At 37.0% G+C, this 27,029-nt stretch overlaps 1 protein-coding gene across 1 annotated transcript; it reads right to left on the bottom strand.

The window, feature by feature from the left end:
• Nucleotides 1–1,425: 1,425 nt before the first annotated feature.
• On the bottom strand, nucleotides 1,426–25,698 carry LOC146522299 (uncharacterized). Its single transcript, XM_085154132.1, has 32 exons — nucleotides 25,383–25,698; nucleotides 24,950–24,985; nucleotides 24,457–24,723; nucleotides 22,923–23,189; nucleotides 22,522–22,800; nucleotides 20,988–21,275; nucleotides 20,166–20,273; nucleotides 20,013–20,028; nucleotides 19,828–19,913; nucleotides 19,553–19,653; nucleotides 18,651–18,687; nucleotides 18,220–18,279; nucleotides 15,488–15,555; nucleotides 12,191–12,257; nucleotides 12,006–12,041; nucleotides 11,543–11,809; nucleotides 10,750–11,019; nucleotides 10,393–10,659; nucleotides 10,032–10,304; nucleotides 9,670–9,945; nucleotides 7,304–7,582; nucleotides 6,931–7,206; nucleotides 6,412–6,819; nucleotides 6,023–6,295; nucleotides 4,305–4,547; nucleotides 3,729–3,836; nucleotides 3,588–3,603; nucleotides 3,403–3,500; nucleotides 3,217–3,261; nucleotides 3,053–3,112; nucleotides 2,771–2,833; nucleotides 1,426–2,532 (listed from the first exon to the last, which is right to left on the bottom strand). Exons 1-32 carry the CDS (start codon nucleotides 25,417–25,419, stop codon nucleotides 2,525–2,527), a joined length of 4,983 nt encoding a protein of 1,660 aa, XP_085010258.1. The 5' UTR covers nucleotides 25,420–25,698; the 3' UTR covers nucleotides 1,426–2,524.
• Between the last annotated feature and the right edge of the window lie 1,331 nt (nucleotides 25,699–27,029).

The following is a 27,029-nucleotide window of genomic DNA, read 5'->3' as shown; positions in this document are numbered from 1 at the left end:
ACTCACATCTCTTTATACATATTTAACTGCTGCTCAACAAAGTGACAGAGATGTAAATGTGTCAAGCTAGACTTGTCAGTCAGTTTGTCCCCACATCACTGTGTACCCACTTTTTAAATGTTTTATTGAACACTTCATGGGATGGACGGATGAAAAGGAAGAAGAAAAAGTATAAGAAAGGATAGAGACACATTAGAGAACCCAGCTTTGTTGTGTGGCCCCCAGTTACTCTTGTTTATTTCATAGAAAAGAAATAAGTACTAAGATTCCAAATTATTTACTGCCATTCAAAAAGATGTTTTTAGTTGTTAGATGTTATGCCTGATTACTTTCTGACTTTTCAAAGATGGTTAGCATGCCCAAGTGTCCACAAAATATAATGAACAGAAACAGTGACAAAGGGCAGCCCTGGCGGAGTCCAACACTCACTGGAAACAAGTCTGACTTATTGCTGGTTATGCAGGCAAAGCTTTTGCAATGGTTGTATAAGGATCGAATGGTTCATAGCAATGGGCCAGTACTCCCAAAGCACCTCCCACATAACACACTGAGGAACATGGTCGAATGCCTTCTCCAAGTCCACAAAATACATGTAGACTGGTTGGCTAGGCTTGATAGGGTAAAGAGCTGGTCCGTTGTTCCACGACCGGGATGAAAACTGCATTGACGTGTTAGTGGGACTAAGGAAGTCCTCGAAGTATTCCATCCACCACCCAACAATAATCTCAGTTAAAGTCATCAATGCTCCACCTGCACTGTGTGCCCCTGTTGTTAAATAGGCCTATACTACTGTGCTTTAATGTTGGTCATAAGGGCGGTACTTCAAGAGCCATATATTTTATGAGGGTGCACTCAGTGTGAAAAGTTTGAGAACCACTGGTCTAATATAAAATATTTGCCAAATCAAACACATGCATCATAAATAATGTGATTTCCATGTTACATAGGTTGAGGCCTCCTCTGGTGCTGCAAGGCAACAAGGTGCCAGTAGAAACTGTGCTACTGTTTTCCATAGACAAAGGAAGGGGAGAGAGAGGTGGTGTGTTGAGGACAGCAAGAGAGGAAAGACAAGAGTTTGGAGAAGAGAGTAGGAACTTTAAATTGAACTGAATTGAAGACAGCAAGGAGATATGATGGAGGAAGGTAAATATGTTGTACCCCAAGAGGACCACCTGTGTGAGTCAACACACAGCCGAGCACCTGGCTTGAGAAAATACTTCACATCTTGTGTCGTAATCTAATGAGTCAATCAAACACAAAGCATAAATATAAGCTCAAGTACTTAAGTCACCAAGACTGAAACAAAACATGGTTGGAAATACAGAAATTTTTAAAATGTTACTGTGATAGAGCGACTAGTGCAAGAAATGGAGCTTCCTACAACAACATTTAAGAAATTTAATATTTATTATTTTAGTAGAAATGCGGTTAAAATAATGAGAAAATGGGATACAGTTCAATGTGAAAAACTACTTAATACACTTTATACTTATATACAATATTTTCATCATAAAAACACTTCTACAAAATTCAAACTTCCTCATGTTTATATGTTTTGTTTATATTTACACACAGAATTACTCATCATGATACTCATGAGCATGTTTATACTGGTGATCATGTGACATGGTCACCAGTACAATTACGATACTTAGGAGCTTAGTATTGTTAGAGTTGGAAGTGTCTTGGTAATTTCCCTTTAGTTTGATATCAAACTCTGAATTATACTGTAAACACTTATACAATTACAATAATAATTATTACAATAACAATTAATTTATTAATTGATCATTTACAAATAAATAGTCGTGGAGTCTTGCAAACCTTCCCTATCAATCTCGCTGCTGTCCATATGTCACAAATCACCCCTGCCCACTCTTTACCCACCCTTGCTGCACTCTCTTTGGGGCTCTCAGTTGAACTTATCCACCTTCACTTCCTCTACTCCTTGCAGCTTCACTGTTAAACTGTTTCTATTCATACACATGTGTTCTGTCGTGCTTCTACTGAATTTCATTCCTCTTCTCTCCGGTGCATACGTCCTCCTCTTCAGCCTCTCTTCCACCTGCTCCCTACTCTCACTACACATCACAATGTTGTTTGCAAACAACATAATCCACAGAGACTCCTGCATGACCTCATCTGTCATCTTGTCCATCACCACTGCAAACAAGAAGGGGCTCAGAGCTGATTCCTGATGTAAACCCACCCCCAGCTTGAACTGCTAAGTTACAACCACACACCTCACTGCTGTCTCACTGTCCTCATACATGTCCTGCACCACCTTGACATACTCCTCTGCTACTCCTGACATCCTCACGCAGTACCCCACACGCTTGGCACCATATCCTTTCTCTAGATCCACAAAGACACAGTGAAGCTCCCTCTGACCTTCATTATACTTCTTTCTCAGCATGAAGCCATATGCTGCCATATCACTGACATAATGGTTTTTTTTATGTTTTTGTTTGTTTTTTCATGTTGCTGTTGACCTTCTCTTGTTTTATTGATGCCGTGCCTCTCTTTAGGGACCTTCAAATGTAAATAAATAAAACGAAATAAATGAAAACAGAATAAAGTAAAACTAACTAAACAACAGGTTTAATGATACTGAAGGCGTGGTTTTAAAAGGGCTACAAATGAGTTTCTTATTATTATTAGGAAATCTAATTAAAGCTCCCTTGAAGTTAACACACATGTAGCCCAACACACATATGTGATACATATTTCATCCCCGAAACTAAATATTTGGTACATTTAATATTTGTACCTGTAGCTGAGTTTGGATCTACATTATGGTAGTCAGAGGTTTCCTCTGGATCATCACGCTTTCCTGTAACATTAACACAGAAAATATATGTGGGTATCATGACTCTGAAGGGCCTTTAAAATTTAAATGGTACAGTATACAAATGATATTTTATTCACTGAAACTTAAATGTTACATATATTTACAGGTATGATTTCAGAAGTGCACATGCTTTTGGCTGCATGATGTATTTACATTTATAATTCAAAATCTGTTTTGTATTTTCATATTTTTTGTACTCACTCCTCTGTTCGACACTTCTGAGCTGAAGAGAGATATTTCTGTAGTCATCTGTCCGTCCACCTAAAATGAGGACAATTGCACTATTTTAGATTTTTATTTCTCAGTAGAAATACGATTTCAATCTAATCTTTAATAAAAAAAAAAAGACATATCTTATACTGTACCAGTGTTTTCAGAAGGTCTACATGACTCATAGACATTCATGTCACCTTTGGGTCAGTGAGAATTAAGACAATGACAAAATAATCACTCTGTGTGCAGTAAACTTGCAGCTATATTATAACTGTGAACATGAGTATAGAAAGGTTCAGCTGTAAATGCTCTTATTTTGTAACAGGTGTGTGGCTGACCGTGAAGAAGAGAGGAATATATTTGCTGCTGATTTTCATCCTGGCTCATAGTTTGAACTGTAGCAGCAGCCTGACTGGTTTCCTGAGACTGGGCTGGTCTGAGGTTTTAAACAGGTTCAAGTTACAATGAATGTGTTACATAGTGTTTGTTCACTGGAGACAAGAAAAGAAAGTGTTTTACCAACCTGATACAAAGTGTACCTATGGAGAAGACAGTAGTAATCATATTAAATAAAATGAGAATTACAAATAAACATAATACTTGTCCATACCATGGCAGTGTCTGGCAGTTAATATATGAAATAAAAATAAATAAATAAAATCACCCTTTGATTTTTTGTGCCAACAACAGAGTAGCAGGGACAGCAGGAGAATCAGTGACATACCACTAACCAGCCCCGTGATTAGAGAGACAGAAGGTGAAGATCTGGATCCTGTAATGATAACAAATAAAAATTAGCTTAATCTATAATGATATAACCCAATCAATGGGATACATCATGGGCAAAGGACACTTTAAACCTGACAGGCATTTTCTGGCGTGTCTGAAGATGTCTGTAAATGTTTTGTTAAATCAGAAAGTCATCTCTTAAAACTGTGGAGATGGAAAATATTGTAAATGGTTACATAGTAATGACTGGAAGATACAATAATCAACGATTTATAAAAGTGACTAAAAAGACAAACTATAAAATACAGTTTTAGGATAAGGGTTTGCATACTTTACGTGGGCAGGACCATTTTAACCTTCTTTTAACCTTTTAATCTTCTTCATTTTCACACTTATATTTTGTAGACTGTCACTACTGGCCGGCTGGTTTTATTTCATGAGCCTTTTGTTTAAATCTTTTGAAACAGAGACAACAGGGTATTTCTTTTCTGTCTGTATCATTCACACTTACCTTTTACTGACATCCAACTTTCTGGTGACTCATGCCCTAAATAGTCACACTTGTAGAAACCTTCATCAGACTTTGACACTGCAGGGATATTTAGCTTTTCTCGGTCATCATTTTGAATTAGTTTCCCATTTTTGTAGAATGCAACAGTGGAATTGAAGTTTCCTGTCCTCAACTTGCAGCCAAGAGCAACAGAGTCCCCTTCATTGACTGGATGGACAGGGCTCACCAGGATCACATCAGTATCTGTAAAAGCCATTAAAATATGAGAGAACTTACCAACAAACAGTCTACTGTTTCCATCCTTGTTTGGTAAATGAAGACAGTGGCATCAACAGCTCTAATCCTGTTCTTTGTTATGTTTTTATTAGTATTATTTTTCCTCACACTTTTAACCACAGCATGATCATTTAAGCTATAGCTGGATTTCAGATGCATTTTTGGCTACATCATCTCATAATTATGAATACTGTTATGACACAAAGCTATTACCACACCTATAATCATGGGCTCACATTTCTGCTTCATCCTCTGCAGTGTTGGATTTATTTAAATAAATGGCAAATAAATAAATAACTCAGAAATGAGCACAATGTGTGCAATGGCTGCACTGTGAATTTAAATCCTGTTGGTGCCACTTAATGGAAAACTAAACTCTTGGTATCGTCATAATTATGTGGAAAATATATTTCAAAAATGTAGATATTGAACAATATAATGAAACATGTCAAACATTGTATAAATACATGTTTTATTCTGCTGTATACACATTGTAATAACATGACTTGCAGCAAGGATAGATTTTTTCCCCCTAATGCAATATAAACCAATGTGGTACATACAGTATTCTGTTGATTGTTTGCACTTCTATGTTGCAGATTAGTCAGTGTTTCAACGTTACTGTGCCATTCAGAAATACAGGCTACAGGTCTAACATTCAAAGACGAGGCCATGTGGGAACATCATTCAGTGTCTTGTGTTGGCCAAAACTCATTTGAATGAAACCAAGATAACACAGAAAATTGTTTTCTTGTTTAGATTAATACAAATTTGAAATTCTTTTGGAAATACATAAATGCCACATCCACTGGACTAAAGAAAAGAAGGACCATCCACGCTGTTATTAGGGCTCAGTTCTAAAGTTTGGATCTCTGATGATTTAAGGTGCTTTAGTGACTATGGAATATGAGCTGCTTGGCTCATCTGAAAAGGCACCATTAATGTTGAAAAGTATATAGAGATTTTAGAGCAAAATATGCCCTCATCAAAATGACTTTTTTTTTCATGAAAGGCCTTGCATATTTGAAGAGTACAGAAGCTGAACTGGGCTGCCTGGAGTCCCAGTCTTTCACCATTTGAAAACAATTTGTGTATCACAAAATGAAAAACATGACAAAGAAGACCCAGGATTGTTGAGCAGATATAAGCCTCTATCAGAAGACTATGGGATAATATTGCTTTCCCAAAGGTCCAGCAGCTGGTTTCTACAGTCCCCAGATGTTTATAGACTGTTGTTAAAAGAAGTGGGGATGCTACACAGTGGTAAATGAGGCCCTGTCCCTTTTTTGTGATGCGTTGCTGCCACCACATTCAAAATGACTTATTTCTTGCAATTACCCACTTTCTCATTTTAAAAGCTTAAATATAGATACTGTTTTCTTTCTTAATTTATATTTTACACAGCGTCCGAACTCTTTAGAATTAGGGATGTAAAGACCTACAAGGTGCAGAGATGTTGATTCCATTGCTGAACTGTCCTGATTCAGACTCACACCAGGACACAGCATCTTGGTACCGGGGGAACCAGCGTAGATTGCATGTGGATTCAGTCCCCCAGTCTCCACATGCATGGAGTTTTCTCAGATAGCCGTGCTGAGTAAATGTCATCACTCTCCACTGAGAAGAGTTTCCAGAACAATTCAGAGATACTGAATCATAAATGAAGTGCTGCACACTGTTAGGACTGACTGTGAGAGAGGCTGCTGAATTTAAATCTAGAGGAAAAACAAGAACTGTCATTTTTTTTCTTGATAGATTAATAGATTGAAGACTGTGAATGCAATAGTAACACTTATTTTTACCTTTTTAAATTAGGAGCAAAAATACTGACCTGCAGACCAGACAAACTTTGGTCGACTGTGATCAGTGTGATACTCTGGGTCACCTCTTCCAGCTCTGCACACATATCCTGCTGTGTGTGTCTGTCCATGAATGATGTAGGAGTCCTGTGCAGTCCCACTGATGCTTCCAGGTAATAATTCATACTTGTAGAGGTGATTAATTCTATTATGATGAATCCAGTGTCTGTGTCCGGAGTAATAGTCATAGGGGTAATCGTGGTAGGGGGAAGAGTCATAGGGGTAATAGTGGTATGGGTGATACATGCCTGACTCCTGTTTAATAACTTTATACCAGTAGAAGCTCCATCCTGCAGACGGATGTTCAACCTCACAGTTCAGAGTTACTGAGGCTCCAGGACTCAGCCATGATGGAGACACAGTGAGGACAGGATGACGTTCTGTTGGGAAATTATATTTTCAGAGTGATATCAAGAACAAGAACCTTAAGGGCAGAGGGTCTGTTAATAAATGCAAGCAAACAACTCACATTACATTTATAATTCACTCACCATAAACTATCTTTAGTTCAAAGGATGCACTCCACATTGTTGAATTCTGTTGTGCACTTCTCATTCTGCCCTTACACCAGTAGTGCCCATGGTGTGATGTAGAAACAGAGTTAATCTTGTATTCATTTTGGTTTGGAGGTTGATGTGAGCTGCTTGTTGCCCACTCATAATCCCACTCAGTGTCTTCTCCTGGGATCTCACATTTCAAAGTGATTGTCTCTCCTCTATATACCTCAGGCCAGTTTGGATGCAGAGTCACAGCAGGCCTGTTTCTAACTGTTAAACAGATAAAAAATAAATAAATAAATTAATAATTAAATTACTTTTAAACGTCTTCCATTAATTAAATAAAGGGAAATTCACCATGACTCACCGGTTTTTTTAATACTGATCACATCACTGTAGTCTATGTAGTAAACTGGGTTGCCTCGTCCTCCTCTGCACCAATAGTCTCCTTCCTGTGATACACCGATTTGTCCATCAGAGTGGAGAACAACTTCTGCCATCGTCAGTGGTGCTGAGGTTTTCTTGCCTCTGTACCAGTAGTAACTCCAACCAGTAGTAGATGGTGTCACAGAGCAGGTCAGGGTGACTGTATCACCTTCTAGAAAGACTCTGTTGTCAGCACTGATGCTGGCCTTTGGTCTGTTTCCTGTTTAATTTAGAAAAAAAGAAATGTATTATAAAATTACAGTGAAACAATTACTGCCTCTTTGCTTTAGAGACAATCACAATTTTACAAATAATTCTTAAAGGATACATAGTATATCTTAGGTTACGTTCACACTGCAGGTCTTAATGCTCAATTCTGATTTTTTGATCAAATCTGATTTTTTTTGTCTGCTTGTTCACATTATAAATAAAATGTGACAGCAAACGCGCTCTAGTGTGCCCGCATGCGCAAAAGAAGACGTCACACACAACGCGCTCTGTTAGACCCAGACCAAACAGTATTGTTTGATTGATGGCCTTAATATAAAGACTTGTTTCAGACTTTATGTTTCCCAATTTTGCTTTAAGTTATAAAAATATTGTTATTTACATATGGCCTAATAATTATCCTTATTGCTGTTTTAGAGAGGAGCGGTGCTTCAAAGGATAGTTGCAGATTTCTGTCAGAATCTGCAGATTATACAGTACAAATAAAATGGTCACGTTTCTCCAACGTTGTCTTCCCAACAGTTTCACTGACATCTACACGGGATGGCCAGGAAGCATTCACGATGTCGTCTCTGGCACTGATAATTGGCGTCTGTCTTGTGTCAGTGACGTAAAAGACGGATTTAATGCGACTTGACCATTCAAACAGCAGTCGCTTTCTAAAACATCAGATATGTATCGGATTCAGTACCACATACGAAAGTGACCCAGATCGGATTTGAAAATATCGGATTTGTGCTGTTCAAACTGTCATACCATGATCAGATATGGGTCGCATAGGGTCAAAAAAGTCAGATTTGATGCGCTTTCACCTGCAGTGTGAACGTAGCCTTATTCAGTAGCACTCAGCCTGTACCAAGTATGTATGTTTGCATCACATATATGAAATATTAACATTTGCAGTTATATGCTTTTATCAAACTCAGTTTAATTTTGCAGTCATCTGTTGGTAACAAATGCACTGTTATGAAAAAATTAGGACGCCGCATTAAATATTCAGTTCTTAATAAGGAATATTCACATATCAAAGTCTAATTTTGTTATTATTTATTTTGGTAGAAGAAACTCATTTAAGAGCAGGTGGTCTAAGGAGCTTGGAAAGAAAAGCGTCTGGACTTCTTTAAGTTCCTTGAAGACGTTTCACCTCTCATCCGAGAAGCTTCTTCAGTTCTAAGGTTAAATGGCGGAGAGTCCCAGATTTAAACTTACTTACTAAGTTCTGACCTTAGAACTGAAGAAGCTTCTCGGATGAGAGGTGAAACATCTTCAATGTCGACATTTATACTGTACTGTGCACTCTGATCTACCACTGAGATTTTTTAAATAGAATTTGTAGAGTTTGTGGGTGAAATAACCCTGAATTATGATCACTTTAAATTGTTGGTGGTTTTAATATTCATAAGATAATAATATAATAATAATGTCTTCATCTTGTTGAAAGATTTAACCTCACTTACTCAGTGACTTGTCCAACACAGGAAAAGGGACACACACACCAGACCTTATGTCCCACACAGATTTAAGACACGAGTATTTCAGACCATGATGCTGTTTTACCTTCTGTTTCTTGGTTCTCAAATTAAATAGTATTGCCCAGCTTTTCGAATTCACATAAATTCTTTAACAGCATCTTTGTTTTCATTAGATTTTAATGACCTTAAACTTTTCATTTGAAAATACTTCATGACGAAGCTCTCGCTCTCTTACTAGTTGATAAAAAATGAATCCTTACATGCATAAATGTGCATCTGAATACTTTTTATACTTACACTTTCAACATAATGCTACTGCTATTAGGTCTAAGCATTTTATACTTGGTGAAATGCTTAATTTACAAAACAGTCATTTATAAACAACAAAAATGCTGTCATTAAACATGCTATGACCCGTTAACGAAGAATAATGATTTCATCATTATTAGTTGTAATGTTTATTATGCCATAAGGTTTTATAAATGATCAATCCTGCACCAATAAATTAGTGATAACTCATACTATGTGGTTGTAATATAAACTATAAAATGTTATAAAATGTTGCCCTTGTGCCTTATATAGGCATAACAAAATGAAACTTTCTTACCAGAGACTGACAGTGTGATGACATCACTCCACTCTGTCACAGAATACAGCTCCTGTTTGTTTTTACCCATACACCTGTAGCTTCCACTGCTGATCACAGATGCATTAAGATTTAAGTATGCATCATTTGCAAGAACTGTGCTTGAGTCGGGTTTGCTCCACTCATACTCCCACTCAGTGCTTCCACCTAAAGAAATCTGACATCTAACAGTGATCTTCTCGCCACTGAATATCAGAGGCCAGCTGGGATCCAGGGACACAACTGCTTTGTTGGAAACTGTTTACAAAAACAAAAATCCAATTGGTCCAGTTTTAAATATTTCTGCATCCCATGTTAATCCAAATGAAAACGCTTAAACTCACCTCTTTTTTCAATAGTAATTGGATGACTGTCCTCTGTGAAGAAAACTGGGTTTCCTCTCCCTCCCTTGCAGTAGTAGATACCTCCCTGTGTGACAGTGATCATTTGATCTGGTTCTTTGTTTCTAATCACCTGAATTTCTGAAAAGACTGAGGCACGTCTGAACCAGAAGTATTTCCACTCATTGTAGCTCCCCACAGAGCAGCTGAGTGTTACATTGCCTCCAGCTGGTATAGTTCTTCTTTCAGCAGTAATTGTGGGTCTGGGTTTGTTTGCTGTTTGTTAGAGTAAAACAAATGTGTTTTTCTATAGTTGGTCAGATGAAAAAGAGTACTTAATAAACTCAAAGATGATTTTACTTACAGACTTTTAGTGTTAAAGCATCACTCCAAGCTGTTGAGAAGAACAAGTCTCTTCTACCCTTACACCAATATTGCCCGTTGTAGGAAAATGAAGCACTGCTGATGTTGTATTCACTGTGTGTGGGAGGTGTTTTTGAGCTTGTTGTTCTCCATTCATACTGCCACTCAGTGTTTTCTCCTCCTTGGATCTCACACTTGATGGTGATCATCTCACCGCTGAATATCTGAGTCCAGTTCTGTTGCAGAGTCACAAAGGCCCTGTTGGACACTTTTCATACCGAAAATGAATTAATACAGAAAAGGTTGGTCATCATAAATCTTTGTCCTTTTATTTCTTACAAAAAGTTATCAAACTCACATGTTTTCTGAATGTGATACACTTTGCTGAGGTTTGTGAAGAAAACTGGGTTTCCTCTTCTTCCTCTGCACCGATAGATGCCTTCATCTGAGACATTAATGAAGTTCTGCAAACTGTTCGTATTAATTGCTACTTCACGAGAATCTGGTACTTGTCTGAACCAATCATATGTCCAACCAGCAGAGCCCTGAACAGAGCAGGACAGTGTCACTGAGCCCCCCACTGGAATAGTTGTCCTGTCTGCTGTTATAGTCGCCGTGGGTCTGAGTGCTGTTTGATTTAGAATATGTTGTTTTTGTTATTAATACATTTTCCTGGGAAAAACTCAATTTGAACTATTTTCTCATAATATGTAGAATAAAAAGCTGTGAAGTAATTCATCAAGGCAGCATCTCATGTGACCTGTTCTTCTCACGTCTCTCATACATCATACTATATATAACATACACTTCGCTGTATGTAATGCACTAAAGTTCACACTGCTTCCTAATTTGGTGTCATCTTCACCAGTTGTCACAACGCTCAGCTAAAAGTTACATCGTACTTGACATATTTACTTCCTGCTACATTTTCAGCCTTAACAGGTCGACTCTGAGTTTGTAACTTAGCAGGAAATGTCTGCTTAATGTTACTGTCCACGCCCTGCTGTGCAGAGATCATTACATCAACAAGAATAAAAGAAAAATACTAAACAGAAACTTTGGAATAACATAAACTGAAACTCTGATGCTGGATTTAACACAGCTGTGCTACTGTTGAATGAAAGTCTAATAAATATGATACAGTAGCTTACCTGATATGGACAGAGTCAGGTTATTACTCTGTTTTGTAAAATCTTTCAAGCCATTGCGGCGACCAATACATTGATAATTCCCACTCAGCTCTGCTGTCAGGTAAAGTGAGTAAGATCTACTTTTAGTTAAGCGGACCATTTCCTGAGCATTCCAGTTGAATTTGTAAAGCCAGTCAATGGCATTTCCCTCTCTCATGTCACAGATGAAGGTTACAAACTCTCCAGCAAATAAATGGGACACGTTTGGTTTAAGGCTCAGCTCAGCATCTAAAATCCAACATGAACATAAACACACAGAAAAAGTTCAGACAAGATTTTGTCTTAATGAAGAGGAAGATTTCTCACTTTACAAGCAATTATTAATGTATTTCTAATATAATTTGCAAAAATGAAGAAAAAACAAGAATGTTATTCACACATCAATCCATAGAAAAATAAAAAAGGAAGAAAGCTGTTCATTTACCTTGAGCGTCTCCACAGCAGAGGGTAATATTCAGCACTGTAACATATCATTCAATCATCATGTCGCAAATAAAAGCCTTTTTAATGAATATAATTTTACCAGTAGTATCAATAGTTGGACAAACATTTAGCACTCAATATAGTTCAGTCTTTATCGGTCAAATAAAGGAAGTTACTTATACTCACAGAATAAGGACAGCACGCTGAGCACAGTGAGCCCCATCCTCACACTGAGCCTGAAAGTCTGTCGCTGCTACTGACAACAGAAACACTGAAACAGAAGTGAGAAAAAGAGAATGTGAGAAAATAGTAATGTTTCTCCTGATTATGGGAGTAGAGGCTTTCTGCAACCTCGTTTTATGTGTTCAGCCTTTCACTGCTACTTCTCTTTTAGCCCTACATGAGGACACTGATGACATATCTTATTTTTAACTGTTGACACTTCCTGTTTTACTGTGAACAGTATGCAGAGCTGACATTATATATGATCCCTGCTTCTGAAACTAAATTGTAACTGCTCAGATAATAATGTTTGGGAAAGTGATTAGTCGTAGTGTTTTAAGATTATAAGAGTGTCACCAAAGGTTTAATTTAAAAACTAATTCAAAGAAAAAAAATGGAACAATTTATCATTGTTATGTCTTAGACTACTTAAAATCTGGGGTTCAAACGGGAGGTAGCAAATAAATTCAAGCCTGAATGTAGAATTCCTCAGGGGCAGATTGTTAGAACAATAATGCTTTAAAAAAAAACAGAAAAAAGAAGGAGCTTCAGCTAATGCTTTATGTAGTGGCTTCCTGGTGAGATGATGTGGGTGGCAGATTGTTGCAGCTGCATTCAGCCAGAGGCAGGAACCTGTAGTGGGTCCCACCCATAGACAGACACGCATGCACAGAAGAGAGACAGATAGGGAGAAAAACTAAACTTGGAACAGGAAGCTTAGGAGGACTAGGGGACCATGACACTGACGGTTAGCATGTGGTTGATGAGCTCAACTTCTTTTTCACACCTTGCAATGTGCTGCTAGATCAGGGTTTTGACATCATCTCAGACATTGAGCTTTATACATATGCAAAAAAACTTCTTTATATTTTTATAATGCATTCAGGAAAGATGTGCAATTAAACACGCTATACAGTTAAAGATCAACAGGGTTTATAAAAGTATTACAGCATCTGACACTCCTGTGGTTTTGAATAAAAAGTCCGCTGTTGTGTTTTTTTTATATATATAAATGAGGAAGTGTAGAGTGAAATGTTAGAAAATAGTTACTCCATGCAAGGCAGAGGAATAAAGGTCTTTGCATTAAAAAACGACAACTAAGATACTGAAATATATGAGTTGTTTCACCTACTAGGAAATCAGAATAACAAATGGAACAACATAGTCATCCATTGCGTGGCAGGTTTGTCAGAGAAACTCATCCCACGACCAGAATTCTCAAACAAAAATACCACATTTTATGTTCAAAATTAAATGTCATGCACAGTAGCAGAGAAATACAGGTTAGAAAAGTACAGCTGTAACATATGCAGTTTTAACTCTTAAGGACAAAAATACTACATGGCACAGATAAATATTTGTTGCTCAAACATCAAAACTTGACACAGAAGAAACGTAACAAGACTTAAGCAAGATGACTGAAAAAGAGGAACAAAATATAACTAACTATGACCAGGAAGAGAACCCAGATAACTAAAACTAAGTGCAGAGAATATGAATTCAATTAAACTAACTAGTAATAAAATCTTTAAGCTAGCAAATACAAAACTCAAAATGCAACATCAAAAGAATACAATATACCAGAGTCACCCAAGCCTGGGGTTGTACCTCAGTATCTAGAAATTTATTTGTGTGTGACTACTCCTCACATATATGTTTCTAGTATGTTTGTATTTTAAAATGTTGTTATATTTGAAGCTGAAAGTTATTAACAATTATTTGTTAGCTCCCACTGACAATTTACCCAAAACCATGTGCTTTGATGATAGCACTTTACTGAGGTCGCAAGATTGTTAATCTGAGGTTTTTCCCCCTTCAAAAGTACACTTGGAGCAAAGCTATAACTAGGCTGAACAGACACTTGGTGTACTGTATAATGCTTTCAGGTTAACCCTAGTTGTACAACAATATTAGATTGGTGGCGATGTCATGGATCGGCAGAATGATAGACCCGCTCACAGACGGGTTTGTTTACGTGTGAATAGAAACAGAGGCGAAGCAACTGGTGAATCTCTAATGCAGGGGTGACAAACTCCTGTCCGCAAGGGCCGCTGTCCTGAAACTTTTAAATGTGTCCTTGCTGCAACACACCTGAATAAAATTAGTAGGTCATTAGCAAGAGATTATTGAACTCGACTGCATGCTGAGGTTACAACCCCTAACCCCAGGGTGTCGAACTCCAGGCCTCGAGGGCCGGTGTTCTGCAGGTTTTAGATCTCACCCTGGGTCAACACACCTGAATCAAATGATTAGTTCATCACCAGGCCTCTGGAGAACTTCAGGACATGTTGAGGAGGTAATTTAGCCACTTGAATCAGCTGTGTTGCAGGACACCGGCCCTCGAGGCCTGGTGTTCGACACCTGTGCCCTAACCCTACTTAAGTAAATTAATTGTTTGGAATAATTTACTTCTTAAAGCAATTTTATTGCACCACATTCATTCACTCATGAGCTGCTGTGACATGAATCAAATGGCTGAATTGCCACCTCAGCATTCTTTCAAGTTCTAGTCTCTTGCTAATGACCTATTCATTTTATTCAGGTGTGTTGCAGCAGGGACACATGGAAATGTTTCAGGACAGCGGCCCTCGAGGACTGGAGTTTGACATCCGTGCATTAGATATTTGGGAATAGCGGTGAAAGTATTGAGGCTTTCCAAGGAAAGCACTGTTGTTTGAAACTCAGGGGGCTTGATACACACAGAGAGACTGATTATTCCACTGAAAGACAAACAGAAACTCATATAAGAAAGAAGCAGAGCACATATCTCACTGACACAATAATATGGCAACAACTGAGTATCTGCTTCCGTCGTAATACTGAGCTTGATTAGAAATGGTGAAGCAGGTGAATCTGATCAGCTGATCCTCTACAGGAGAGCAGCCAATGGGGCAGCAGAGAAAATGAGTGGAGCTCATGTCCACACATGTCCACAAGCACACACACAAACACCAACAGGAGAGAGAGAAAGAGACAAAAGCCAGGCCATCACGAGAGAAACTCGGGGACCACGTCAGGAAACTGTTGGGTTTATCTGGCACAACCTTGTTACCATGGAACTACATGGAAGACGAGGTATTCATGTCAGAGAACAACAGCATTTAACTTGACAGTGGCACTGCTGCACCAGAGTCTGGATTGGCTCTTTCTATACCTGTGTGGGTTCTCTCAGAGTACGTCTGCTTCCTCCAAACATATGCATGTTAGGTCAATCAGTGATTTGAAATTGGCTGGAGCTGTGAGTGATTTTCTCTTTCCTACTCTGTTGACCCTCTGATAGACTGGTGACCTCTCCAGGTTACACCCTGCCTTGAGAGGTTCAAGCCCCTCTGTGACCGAAGAATATGGAAATTTTAATCTACAGCAAATGGATGAATGAGTAGATGACTCACACTGGGCATGTTGTAGTTGCACAAAAAGAACAGGATATTCCTGAGAAGACCAGTAAGAAATGATAAAGTAATCAAAGGGCTTTTACACTATGAAAGTTATTGAAAACAAAAGTCTACGGGTCTACTTCACTTACTGAGTGCAATAACTTATTGGGTGTTCTTTCTAAGCTGAGACAGTCAAAACTTAATTAGAATATTATTAGAATTTTAAAGTGATGTACTGTAATTATTAGTGTTTTTATCTATTACCTTTGAATCCTCATATCTGCTGTCTAAACACTTTCACAATCCTGCTCCTTTTTTACAGCCAATAATGAGACAATCTTTCTATATTTATAGAATAACCAGATGATGTATTTGTTGTAAAACTGATCAAATAAACAAATAAATAAATACTGTATCACTGAGTGTGTTTGATGAACAAGTACCCTCATCAACACCCAAGGCATCAGCAGTTGCAAGACAGTAATCTGTGTATTTGTTGGTACCTCTGAAAACCAATATCTAGGCTCTTATTTTTAACAGTAGAGTAAATCCTGTAGTCAGACTGTACATATAATTATTATTTCTGTCTTTCTCTTTCCATGTACAGCTGTGGTGTTTATGAACATTCCCAACTCTAAGCTATGTATGATCTGATACCACTTTACTTCCTTTGCTGGTTAAGAACACAAACGTTCAAGTCAATTTAAATCAATTTTGTTTAGTTAACAACAACTCACAATAATAGCCGCCTCAAAATGCTTTATTTTATAAGATAATCACCTTAAAATAAAAAGTCCGCTTTAAACAAGCACCTGGTAACACCTGGGAGGAAGAACTAAATCTTACACTGACAGAAACTAAAATATGTGGATGATGTGTAAATTAGATCTATCTGGAGCAATGAAGCGCAGAAACAAGAACAAGTGTGCAAACAACTTTAAATTGTTTTTCAACAAACAAGACTGTAGATGTAACAATATTTGAGATTAAATATCTTATAGGAAACACATATTCATATAACACAATTGCAGCTCTCCAAGCAGCTTACATAAAATAACATTTAAAGTTGATCTTTTCCTAAAGCTGCTAAAAGAAGAAAAGCAACTTTATAGAAAAATGTCAAGTGATGCTTAATTCATGCAGGGGAAGAGAAACATGTATGCTTATCATACACATCAAATGATTTTAGAAACAACACAGGAAACATCTGTAAACATGCACTGCTCAAAAAACATTAAAGGAATTATTTTTAATCAGTGTTTAGCATCACATCACTCAAACGCCTATCCTCGATGAAGTAGCAGAAAATGTAGTTAACACTAGGTACACTAGAGGGGCAACAATGAAACGACCCCCCAAACTTGTTTTACAGGTAGAGGTCACTAACATTTTTCCCTCCTCATCTCTTCTGACTATTTTTTTCACTATTTTTGCATTTGGCTAGGGTCATCATTGTTACTAGCAGGGTGAGACGATCCCTGGATGCTACAGAGGTTGTAGAGGATGTCCAACTCCTCTAGGATGCCAATTCAGTGCATGTTCAAGAGTCTGTCACCCACTGTCAGACCCTATTGTGCTGTGGGTCTTGGGTTCCTCCTGGTATGATAATGACCACCCTCATGTGTTGAGAATATGCAGGCAGTTCCTGGAGGATTAAGGAATTGATACCACTGACTGGTCCCCACACTCGCCTGACCAAAATCCAACTGGGACATTATACTTCTCTCCATTTGAAGCTGCCAGGTTGCAGCTCAGATTCTCCAGGAGCTCAGATGCCCTTGTCTAGATCTTGGATGAGATCCCCAGGACACCATTGACTCATTATTCATATGCTCCAACATTGTCAGGCATGCACACAAGCACATGTTGGCCAAACTGACAACTGAGTATCGTTTAGAGTTGGTGTAATGAACATTTGACAAAATGGACAAACCTGCTGCATTATTTTGTCACTTTGATGTGTCTTTGCATTTAGCCCTCTGTAGGTTGTTGACTTTCATTTCCAAGTGTTGTTTATTTTTATTTTTTTTATTTGTTGTTTATTTATTGAGCAATCTAAATGTAAAAACACTCTAAAAAGCATCCTGGTCTCAAAGCCAGATCATCAGTTGGTGCTATTATGATGAAAGAAAGTTTGTTTGACTTTATTTTATTTTACAAAACAGTGCATAATATCATTTTCTCCAATGATTTCTTTACTTCTAATGGAATTAACACAGTTTTGTCACTGATCCAGTTGGTTTTGCAGATCTTGTTATTACTCTGAAAGAAACGATGCAGCATAATTCAGTCGTAAAAGCTGATTTAGAACTGAATTTACTCCCTAAAAACTTATTTGAGTTCATCGTTACAGCAACAAATCACAACATGTAAGCTATTTTATTTCTGCACAGTTACCCAGAGCTGTTTGTGATTTCACTTCAGAATAAACTGTTTCATCAGCTGCTGCAGGAGCTGGTTTCCCTGCAAATAAAGAAATGGTTTGTCAAATGTCATTGTTACTGCCTCTTTGTTCAAAGTGACAACTTGATTTATTTATACAGTTTTCCTTGGTGTGTAAAACATGTAAAACCCAAAGCAAAAGAAATAAGGTACTTATTTTATGACATTACTTACCTTTGTGTCTCTTAGGTTTTGCTTTAGTGTAATAGACCTGTGCGTACAACAGGCTGTCATCTAAAAGAGGATGGACAGATGAGCAGCATTAAAAAACGAGTGGCTTTAATTTCCTTTATATTTTCTGTCAGTTAACACCTACAGTAACTCATCACAGGAACTGACTGAAGGAGATTTTCACTCTATTGAAGACGAGATTTTATGACAACCTGTTACTGTCATGTTTGAAAACCTGTTTCTTTCTCTGCTGCTGTTAAATCTCATTTCAGTGTCAGATCACTTCAAGCTTCCTCCACCCTGGTTATTAAGGTCAGTGACTCTATAATACAATGATATCTAACTGATATCATTATAACCCTCTTAAAATTATGAAATAATGGTGTAGTCAATGAAGTCAAGAAAAAAGTTATATATTATATTACTTTACTCACCGTTGTCTTTCTTGGTTTTAGCTGTATCGTGGGAGACCTGCGCATACAGCACACTATCATCTGAAAGAGGACGGACAGATGATCAGGATAAAAGGTGAAGTGTGTTCATTTTCATTACATTTATATATCTGTCAGTCAACAACACACTGATCATAGAAACCTATTGAAGGTCTATTAAAGATGAGATGTTTCTGTCATGTTTAAAAACCTTTTCTATGAAAACCTGTCAGCCCTCAAGTCAGTGTCACATCAGCACGACCCTTCCACTAAGCTCAAATCCAAACCTTAAGGATCACGGTTCACTTTTCCTCCATCTTTGCCATTCTATACTCCTGCACTACTGATGCCATTTATGTCCTCTTAAAACAAGATAATGTGCTATAATCAACAGACTCCTCAAATGTTTCTTCTAATCTCTTATCTGAAACAGCGCTGAAATTAATTCCACGTGATTCTTCTAGGTTAAAATATTAGAATAACAATAATAATAATAATGATGTTTATTACATAACTTGGCATAAGAAAAACGAAAACAAAACGTAATTACATTTAAAAATATATATATACCAAAATAAAGAAAAAAATCTCTGAAAATGTAAAAACAACCAAACAAAAAAAGGATATAAGCAAAGAGTTAAAAAATGAAGACATGAGGTTGATTACTGGTTGTTGTCTCATACTGTTAGTAGTGACAGTAACACCAGCAAAAAGTGAAACTGGAGAATAATCAGTCAGGAGGAATGAGATAGATTCATAAAACAGATTCACAATGGTTTATGTTTTGCAGGACAGACTGATCTTAAAGTTGAACTGACCCTGTGTTACACCAGAAGGACCAAGTGTCCAACCTCTTTGTTTTCTTATCTGTGTGCAGCTGATTTCTAAAACTTCCATGTTTAAACATAAATAATCACATAGTCTTCATATATCTGTGCTACTGTATCTACTTTATCATTTTGTGTGTCATCGTGGTCTTTGATTGATTCATAAACACAAGCATCACCTACAAAAACAAGCCAATGATAGATTAAAAATTGAATTTCTTATGTATGGGTTTGATTATCTTCTAAATCAACAAACTAGAAACAGATAAATTGGACCTGGAGTTTAAAAATCGTCAGTAAATAAATGAATAAATACAACAACAACAACAAAACTTGTCATGGATCAGGCTGACCTTGGACAGTAGAAGCATGTCGACTGTGTTGAGCTTCATCCTTGATCATGTGGTTCATTGCAGAGCTCTGATTTGTGCTCCGAGTCCTGGTAGAACAAAAACAAAAACAAACGTAGTAAACCTGTAGGTTTAATAAGAAACACGGGATGTAGTTCTAGTACAGGAGAGGGGAGATTTGAACCAACCTGGCAAAGAATGAATCTGTAAGAAAAGACAATTACATTTTTTATTGTAACCTGTTGTGGTGATGAAATATTACATTGAGCGTTCAGGATACATCTGTGATTTTTATTATTTACATCATATTCAGTTTAATATCAGATGGTTAATGGTCTCACCCTTTGACTGTTTGAAGCGACACAAAAGCAGAAGAAGAAGAATCAGTAAAATCCCACAAATGAGTCCAACGATCAAAGGAGTAACAAATGAAGAGCTTTCAGGTGCTGCTGTAATAATACCAGGCTTTAATTAGATGCATTTATACAGATTAGCAACATAGTTTATATGGGCACATTTTAAAACATAAATACTATTTACAACATCACTATTCCTAATAATAACTGAAAATATTCCATTTCTTTTAGTATCATTGTCCTCTGTGGTGATTATTTACCTGAATAATGATACAAAAAACCTTTTGAATTTCACATCACCTGTTTATCATTCCCTTATGAGCAAAGGTATTTAAACCAACAGCAGATTTTGATTCAGATGAGTGGTGATAAATTCTGTGAATTATTTTCTAATTCAAATACATAATGTGAGCTTTACAGAGACAAAAGTATATATCGTTATTTTATCACTTTGTATTTATACTGTAAAGCTCTGTGCTAATATGTTCAGCTCAGAAGAACATTTACGTTTGTCTGCAGACACTGTGAATTTTTCAATAATGGTAATATACAGTAGATAATGAGCGAGCGTAGAAGTAGATTCACATCATCATCTATTCTACATATTGTATAAAAAACCTAATGAATACTGACATGAAGTAATCACTCAACACTGGTGCGCGCTCTCCCTTCACATTTGTATTGTGCATCTTCGAGTGAATTTATTTTTGTTTGGTAGTTTTCCATTCATACATCCACTAAAGGTCTAACTGTGAGATCATTAACTTATCACTTTTTGTATTTCTTGAAGAAAAAAAATAAACTCACCCCTGTGATCAATCCTGACTGACTGGCTGTCCTCTGTGTAGTAAACTGGGTTTCCTCTTCCTCCTCTGCAACTGTAGAGTCCTTCCTGTGAGACACTGATTTGTCCATTTGAGTGGAAAACTGCATCTTGTGTGGTCAGAGGTTCAGAGGAGTTCTCATCTCTGTACCAGAAGTGTTTCCATCCAGATGATGATGATGATGGGTTCACAGAGCAGTTTAGGGTCACACTGCCCCCTACTGGGATGCCTCTCATGTCTGAAGTTATTTGGGCCTTTGGTTGATCTGCTGCTGAGTTTAAACAAAGACAGAAAGAAAATATGAATATATACCCCACATGAGGGATCACACGGCCCTGATGTTGTCTGCATTAATGTTACCTCTTGTAAACCTCCTCTCCAGTTTCAAACAACACATAGCAAGCAATAACACTAAACTGAAATGGTATGAGTGCTCTTACAGATGCCTATAATGCATTTTATTCTTTTAGTGTTTATTTTTTTCTGTTTCATTATGATTCTTCTTTGGATTTATAAAATAATACTTGTGATTATTCTGTGTGATTCCTTCTTATTTTCAGAACAGAAGACACAGAACGTCTTACTAATGGAAGTTTATAATTCCCAGACCATGTAGTTGCACAGAGAAATTTGAAATACAGACATTTAGACTTTCATAAAACATTTTCATTTGTTTAGATTATTTTTTCATGGTAAGTTTGCTTTGATTAGGAAATAGTCTTCTTCCTACATGATCAGAAGGAACATATCAACATATCTCTGTCTCTATAAACCTCCTGTTGAACACATACACACTGATATCAAAAACTCACACATCACCGTTTGTTCCATTAATACAACAAAATGCATTCATTTATCTACCACTGCTCATGCAAAGTTCTTAAATAAAGTGTTTAAAGCATCGGTTTCATGACAAATAAAGAAAGAAGAAAAATCTTCACACAGTTCACCTTGGTTGGCAAAACAAACCAAAAAGTCAGTCACTAAAAATGTTGATTGTTGTCACAAAGTCACTCTCTCTCTAGGATGCCTCACCCCACAGTAATGCAACTGAACCAGGAAAATATTGCATTACTCCTTGTAACTCTATCAATCACAAAGACGATTAGTAATTAAAGAAAAAACATAAATCTTACTATCTTAAAAAAAGGGATAATATAATATGGCTTATATATTACATCTTCGGCGCACATATTCTGTCCAATTTGTATTTGCACAGAAATCGCCTCAGTGTCTGTTTACAATAATAATTTTTCCATCTTGTCAGTTTTTTTCTGTTTTTGTATTTCTGTCATTATTGTCCTCAGGTGATGGAGCAGCAGGTCAGCATTGGCGTCTCTATACCAGCTGAAAGTTCATGACACAAAGTGGTGACAAACTGTCTACAATGAGGCTACTATCAGCTGCAGCTCTTTGTCTGACTAACAATGTAACATGCTTTGTAGACCATTGAATTCATCCTGTGCTGACCATTATGACATTTGTCAAATGGAGATCACACAACAAACATGACTTACTTGATACTGACAATGTGAAGGCTTCACTCCACTCTGTTGAAGAATATGAGTCATCTCTGCGTCGACTCTTACACATGTAGTCTCCACTGCTGGACTCAGAAACTCTGAATGTCAAATCATTATTGTGTGTCCACTGTGTGGGTGTCCTGGGTCCTCTCCATTCATACTCCCACTCAGTGGTTTCACCTCCTTCCTGTACCTCACATGTCAGAGTGATCGTCTCACCTCTGAATATCTGAGGCCAGTTGGGTTGTTGTTTTACAACAACTTTATTGGAAACTGTTTACACATATTAACAGTTGAGATACAAACAGAAACATGAAATCAACACAGAAAACTTAACATTGTATGTTTGATAATCATGAGTGAATGTATATTTCAAACTAAATGACTGAACTCACTGGTTTTCTCAATGGTGACTTTATAACTTTCATAAGTGTAGTAACCTGGGTTTCCTCTTGTTCCTCTGCAGCTGTAGATTCCTCCTTCAGATACTCTGATATCTCTATTTTGTTGATCTCTGATTTTACCTTCAGAGTTTCTTTGGGTTCGTCTGAACCACTCATATTTCCATCCATCAGAGCTCTGCACAGAGCAGGTCAGTGTCACACTGCCCCCTACTGGTATGATTGTTGTTCCTGCTGTCAGTGTGGCCCTGGGTCTATATGCTGTTATGAAAAAGAGGAAAAGAAAACACACAGCCATTGAACATACATTTTAAAATATGTTTTCATTTTATTTAAATTCCAACTTCCAAGAAGAGATGTCTTTGCTGAGCACGCATCATTCTCAGGGACTCCTCTCCTTACTGAACTCAGTCCTCCGCTTCACCTTTCCATCCACACCCACTTATCCTTCCCAGTGACCATGATCATGACTGTCATTCATTCTCAACCTTCACCATATGCTTACATTGGTTACTGTTATAGTTTAGGACCCTGACATAGTATATTCTCTGGTATAGTGCGTACACTGTTCACTATTATAGTCTGCTCAGAGTGCTACGCTTCCACTAAACATATGTTAATAGCACTTTGTAGATCTGTTTACCATATGTAGCACATCTGTATATATTTAGCAAAGCTTTATATTTGTTCATAGTACATCTGTATTTCTGCCCATCTGTATAGCAATATAGAACATCTGTATACTATACAGATCATCTGTATATCTGTACATATGTATACACAGTACGTCTTTACATATGTCTGTAGGTCATCTGTATATTTGCTCTCTCTGTACATAATCTGTTCATAACTATCCCACCATTTATTTATACTACCCTTATCTGTATATAATTGCTCCTATTTTTTAGCACTTACTACTCTTGCACTCTGATCAGATGCAAACTGTATTTCCTTACCCTGTATTTATAGATGTCTAATGACAATAAAGTTGAATGCTAATCCTAATTTCATTTAATTTAATTTTTTTAATACAGTTTAAGATCATTTTATTTTTTTCTGACATGGTAAGAGAGCTACAATTTTGAGGTTAGTCGGGTAATTCAGGTTGTAGATCTCTAAATAAGCACAGTACAAATGTTTGTCCATTCTTTGGCCTGAAGAAGTTACACTGAATGTAAACTAAAAGGAAGCACACTGATGGGTTCAGAGGGATCTGCCTGGTTTCACATTTAGACAACAGAAACATCATCACCTTAAATTATATGGAGCTTTTGATGTTTCTTTTTTTCATTATTTAAATTAAATTTCATCCACAGTTATTCTTGTTATACAGTAAAACATGCACATGAGTATTTTGGTTATAGTGTGTACTGTGAACAAAGTTAGGTAAAATGCAATGGTCTTGGTTAAAGTTTCAATACATCGTAAATAAAATAGTTTCAATGAAACATTTATTAAACACATATTTTTATAATTCAGACGAGTATTTTAACTGGAATCATCACATTATTAATCACTGAGGACTTACCTAATACAGTTACAGAGACAGCACTACTGATCTTTGTATAATCTGACCACTTTGAGCTGCCATAGCACTGGTATTCACCACTGTGACCTGTAGATCTAATTTTTAATGTGTAGTCTTTGTATTTGCTGTAGCGGACATATTCTCGACCATCCTTGTCGATTGCGTAATACCAGTCAGTGTTTCTTCCTTCATTCATGTCACACTCGAAGGTAATAACCTCTCCAATGAAATAACTGGACCAGCTGGGTTCAATAGTTAGCACAGCATCTAGAATCCAACACAAACAGACAATTAGCAATCTGAAACACTTATTTAATGATCAAGGCAAAACATTGATTGATAATACTTTATTTATATTCACACAAAATGAAAATACAGTGACAAGTAAATAAAAAGAAACACAAATAGGATCTGCATTAGAGTCATACAGGTTGAGAATAATCTTTATTAAATAAAAAGGAAGAAATTGAAAAGGGAAAAACTGTTCAGTCACCTTGAGCATTTCCACTGCAGAGGAGCGTACAGAGCACTACAATAAAGACAGAAACTTCAGACATTATCAAACTAAAGACATTCAAATGTAACATAAATAAAACACTGCTGGTAATGATGTGTCTCATTTCTTGAGGCACATGATCAATAGTGAGTTAATGACCTTCTTAAGGAACAATCCCACTAGGGTTTAAAGTCCAGTCACTTTCTTACCAAGCTCCTTAAAACACTTGGAGATTTTCAATGTCTACTATGATCTGAGTCAGTGCACTAAAATCTAATCCAGTCTACAAACAACCATGTTGGTAACAAACATGAGAGTCCTCTGATCACATGACCTGAAATGGTACAAATGACTGATGCTCTGTTCTTCTTACTAAAACATGTTTATGGATCAGTATGAATCAAACAATAGGAGTCAGTGATGTACTCACAGAATAGGCCCAGCTCACAGAGCAAAGTGGCTCCCATCCTCACATCCAGCAGTGACACGTCTGAAAACTTCTACAACTTTCTGTAAAGAGAGAGAGTGAAGCAGCAGCACAGCAGATACCAAAGAGCTGTGAAGGAAACAAAGAGTTTTTAATACTTCTTCTTTCTGCTTCCTTCCTTTTACACAGAAATACCAACTTAACATAGTCTGACCACCACATCATGTGATACATTTATACTCTCCTACAGAAATATATCAGGCAGATTTTTATCAGAACGGCTGTATATAATATATATATATATATATATATATATATATATATATATATATATATATATATATATATACTGAAACTAAAGAATAATAGCTTGACTGAGTGCCCAAAATGAGAAAAACACAAGTCAAAGACAAGCTTTAACTGTGAAGTTCATTAGTTCATTTTACAGCCCAGAAACACAACGAGAAACATTGTTCAGATTCAGATTGCTAACAAGTATCTATCATGCATTAGATAATAAAGTAACAGGTTAGTAATAAGTTTTTCCTGGTTGCTTAGAGTGCTGTCTATGGACTTTTTGTATATACTGTAATAACTCCAGACTTGTGCATTACATGCATTAAAATTTGACTGAGGTCCGACAGAAACAGCGACGGATATTTTGTTGCCTTTGTCTGCTGCTTGTATGCTTGGTTTGATTATCAGGAGCTTTATCACCAGTAATAATTACCCTCATAAACACTACATGTATACATCATTCAGATCGTTTAAACTGCAGTAGATGCATAAATGAAGACAACTGATTAAACACAACCAAGACAATAAACTTTTACCATTCCCTTCCTGTCACAGATGTAGTCATTGAGTTTGCTGCTGCTCCTTTAAAAGGAGATGACGATACACTAAATATTGATGCACAAAATCATTACATTGCTTCAAATATACATTAAATAGATTTGAGGTGAGCCCCCATACCAGCTGATAAACAGAGATGTCATACTTACTCACAGCAAATGTTCACAGCAGGTGTTGGTAATCCACACACTTTCTCACACAGCAGTGAAATCAATAACTGACAGTAATTTTATTTTTATTTCATTAAACTAATGCAGATTCCTTTAACATATCTTTCCACTGTGGTGACATCGTAGATTAGTCATAAATTCACTCACAGAAAGTAAGCGTGCACAAGTTAAAATAGAAATGTGTCCTTAACCAGAAGTGACCGTGAGACCAGATGAAGTCCTGCCCCCTTTCTCAGCTCCTCTCTGTTTTCTTACAAGTAGTTGTAACTGCTGTATTAATAAATAACGACAGTGCCTTTTAGCTACACTTGTTAACTAAAAAGCACACTTACACACTTAGTTAATCATTTCCATGGCTACATTTTTAGATAGCAGAGCACAGCTGCAAACACAGCAGCTGTTTATAGACTTGAATGTGTTTTACAGAATTAACGCTGTAAGTCAAATAAAGGAAGCAATAAGAGGAAGCAAGCAGTTCAGGGAGGCAGAGTTACCATGGCAATCTGATAATGTTCAGTTATTGGTGAAACACAGTTGTGCTTACTGCACCCTTTACTTTATAAGAAAGTGGACTCCAGCTCATATTGAGGCGATTTGCTTCTGAGTGTGAAGAGGAGGGAATGAG

Source organism: Neolamprologus multifasciatus, chromosome 3, assembly GCF_963576455.1.
Source record: "Neolamprologus multifasciatus chromosome 3, fNeoMul1.2, whole genome shotgun sequence".
In the NCBI taxonomy this organism is placed as follows: domain Eukaryota; kingdom Metazoa; phylum Chordata; class Actinopteri; order Cichliformes; family Cichlidae; genus Neolamprologus; species Neolamprologus multifasciatus.
This window is presented reverse-complemented; position numbering and strand designations above follow the sequence as displayed.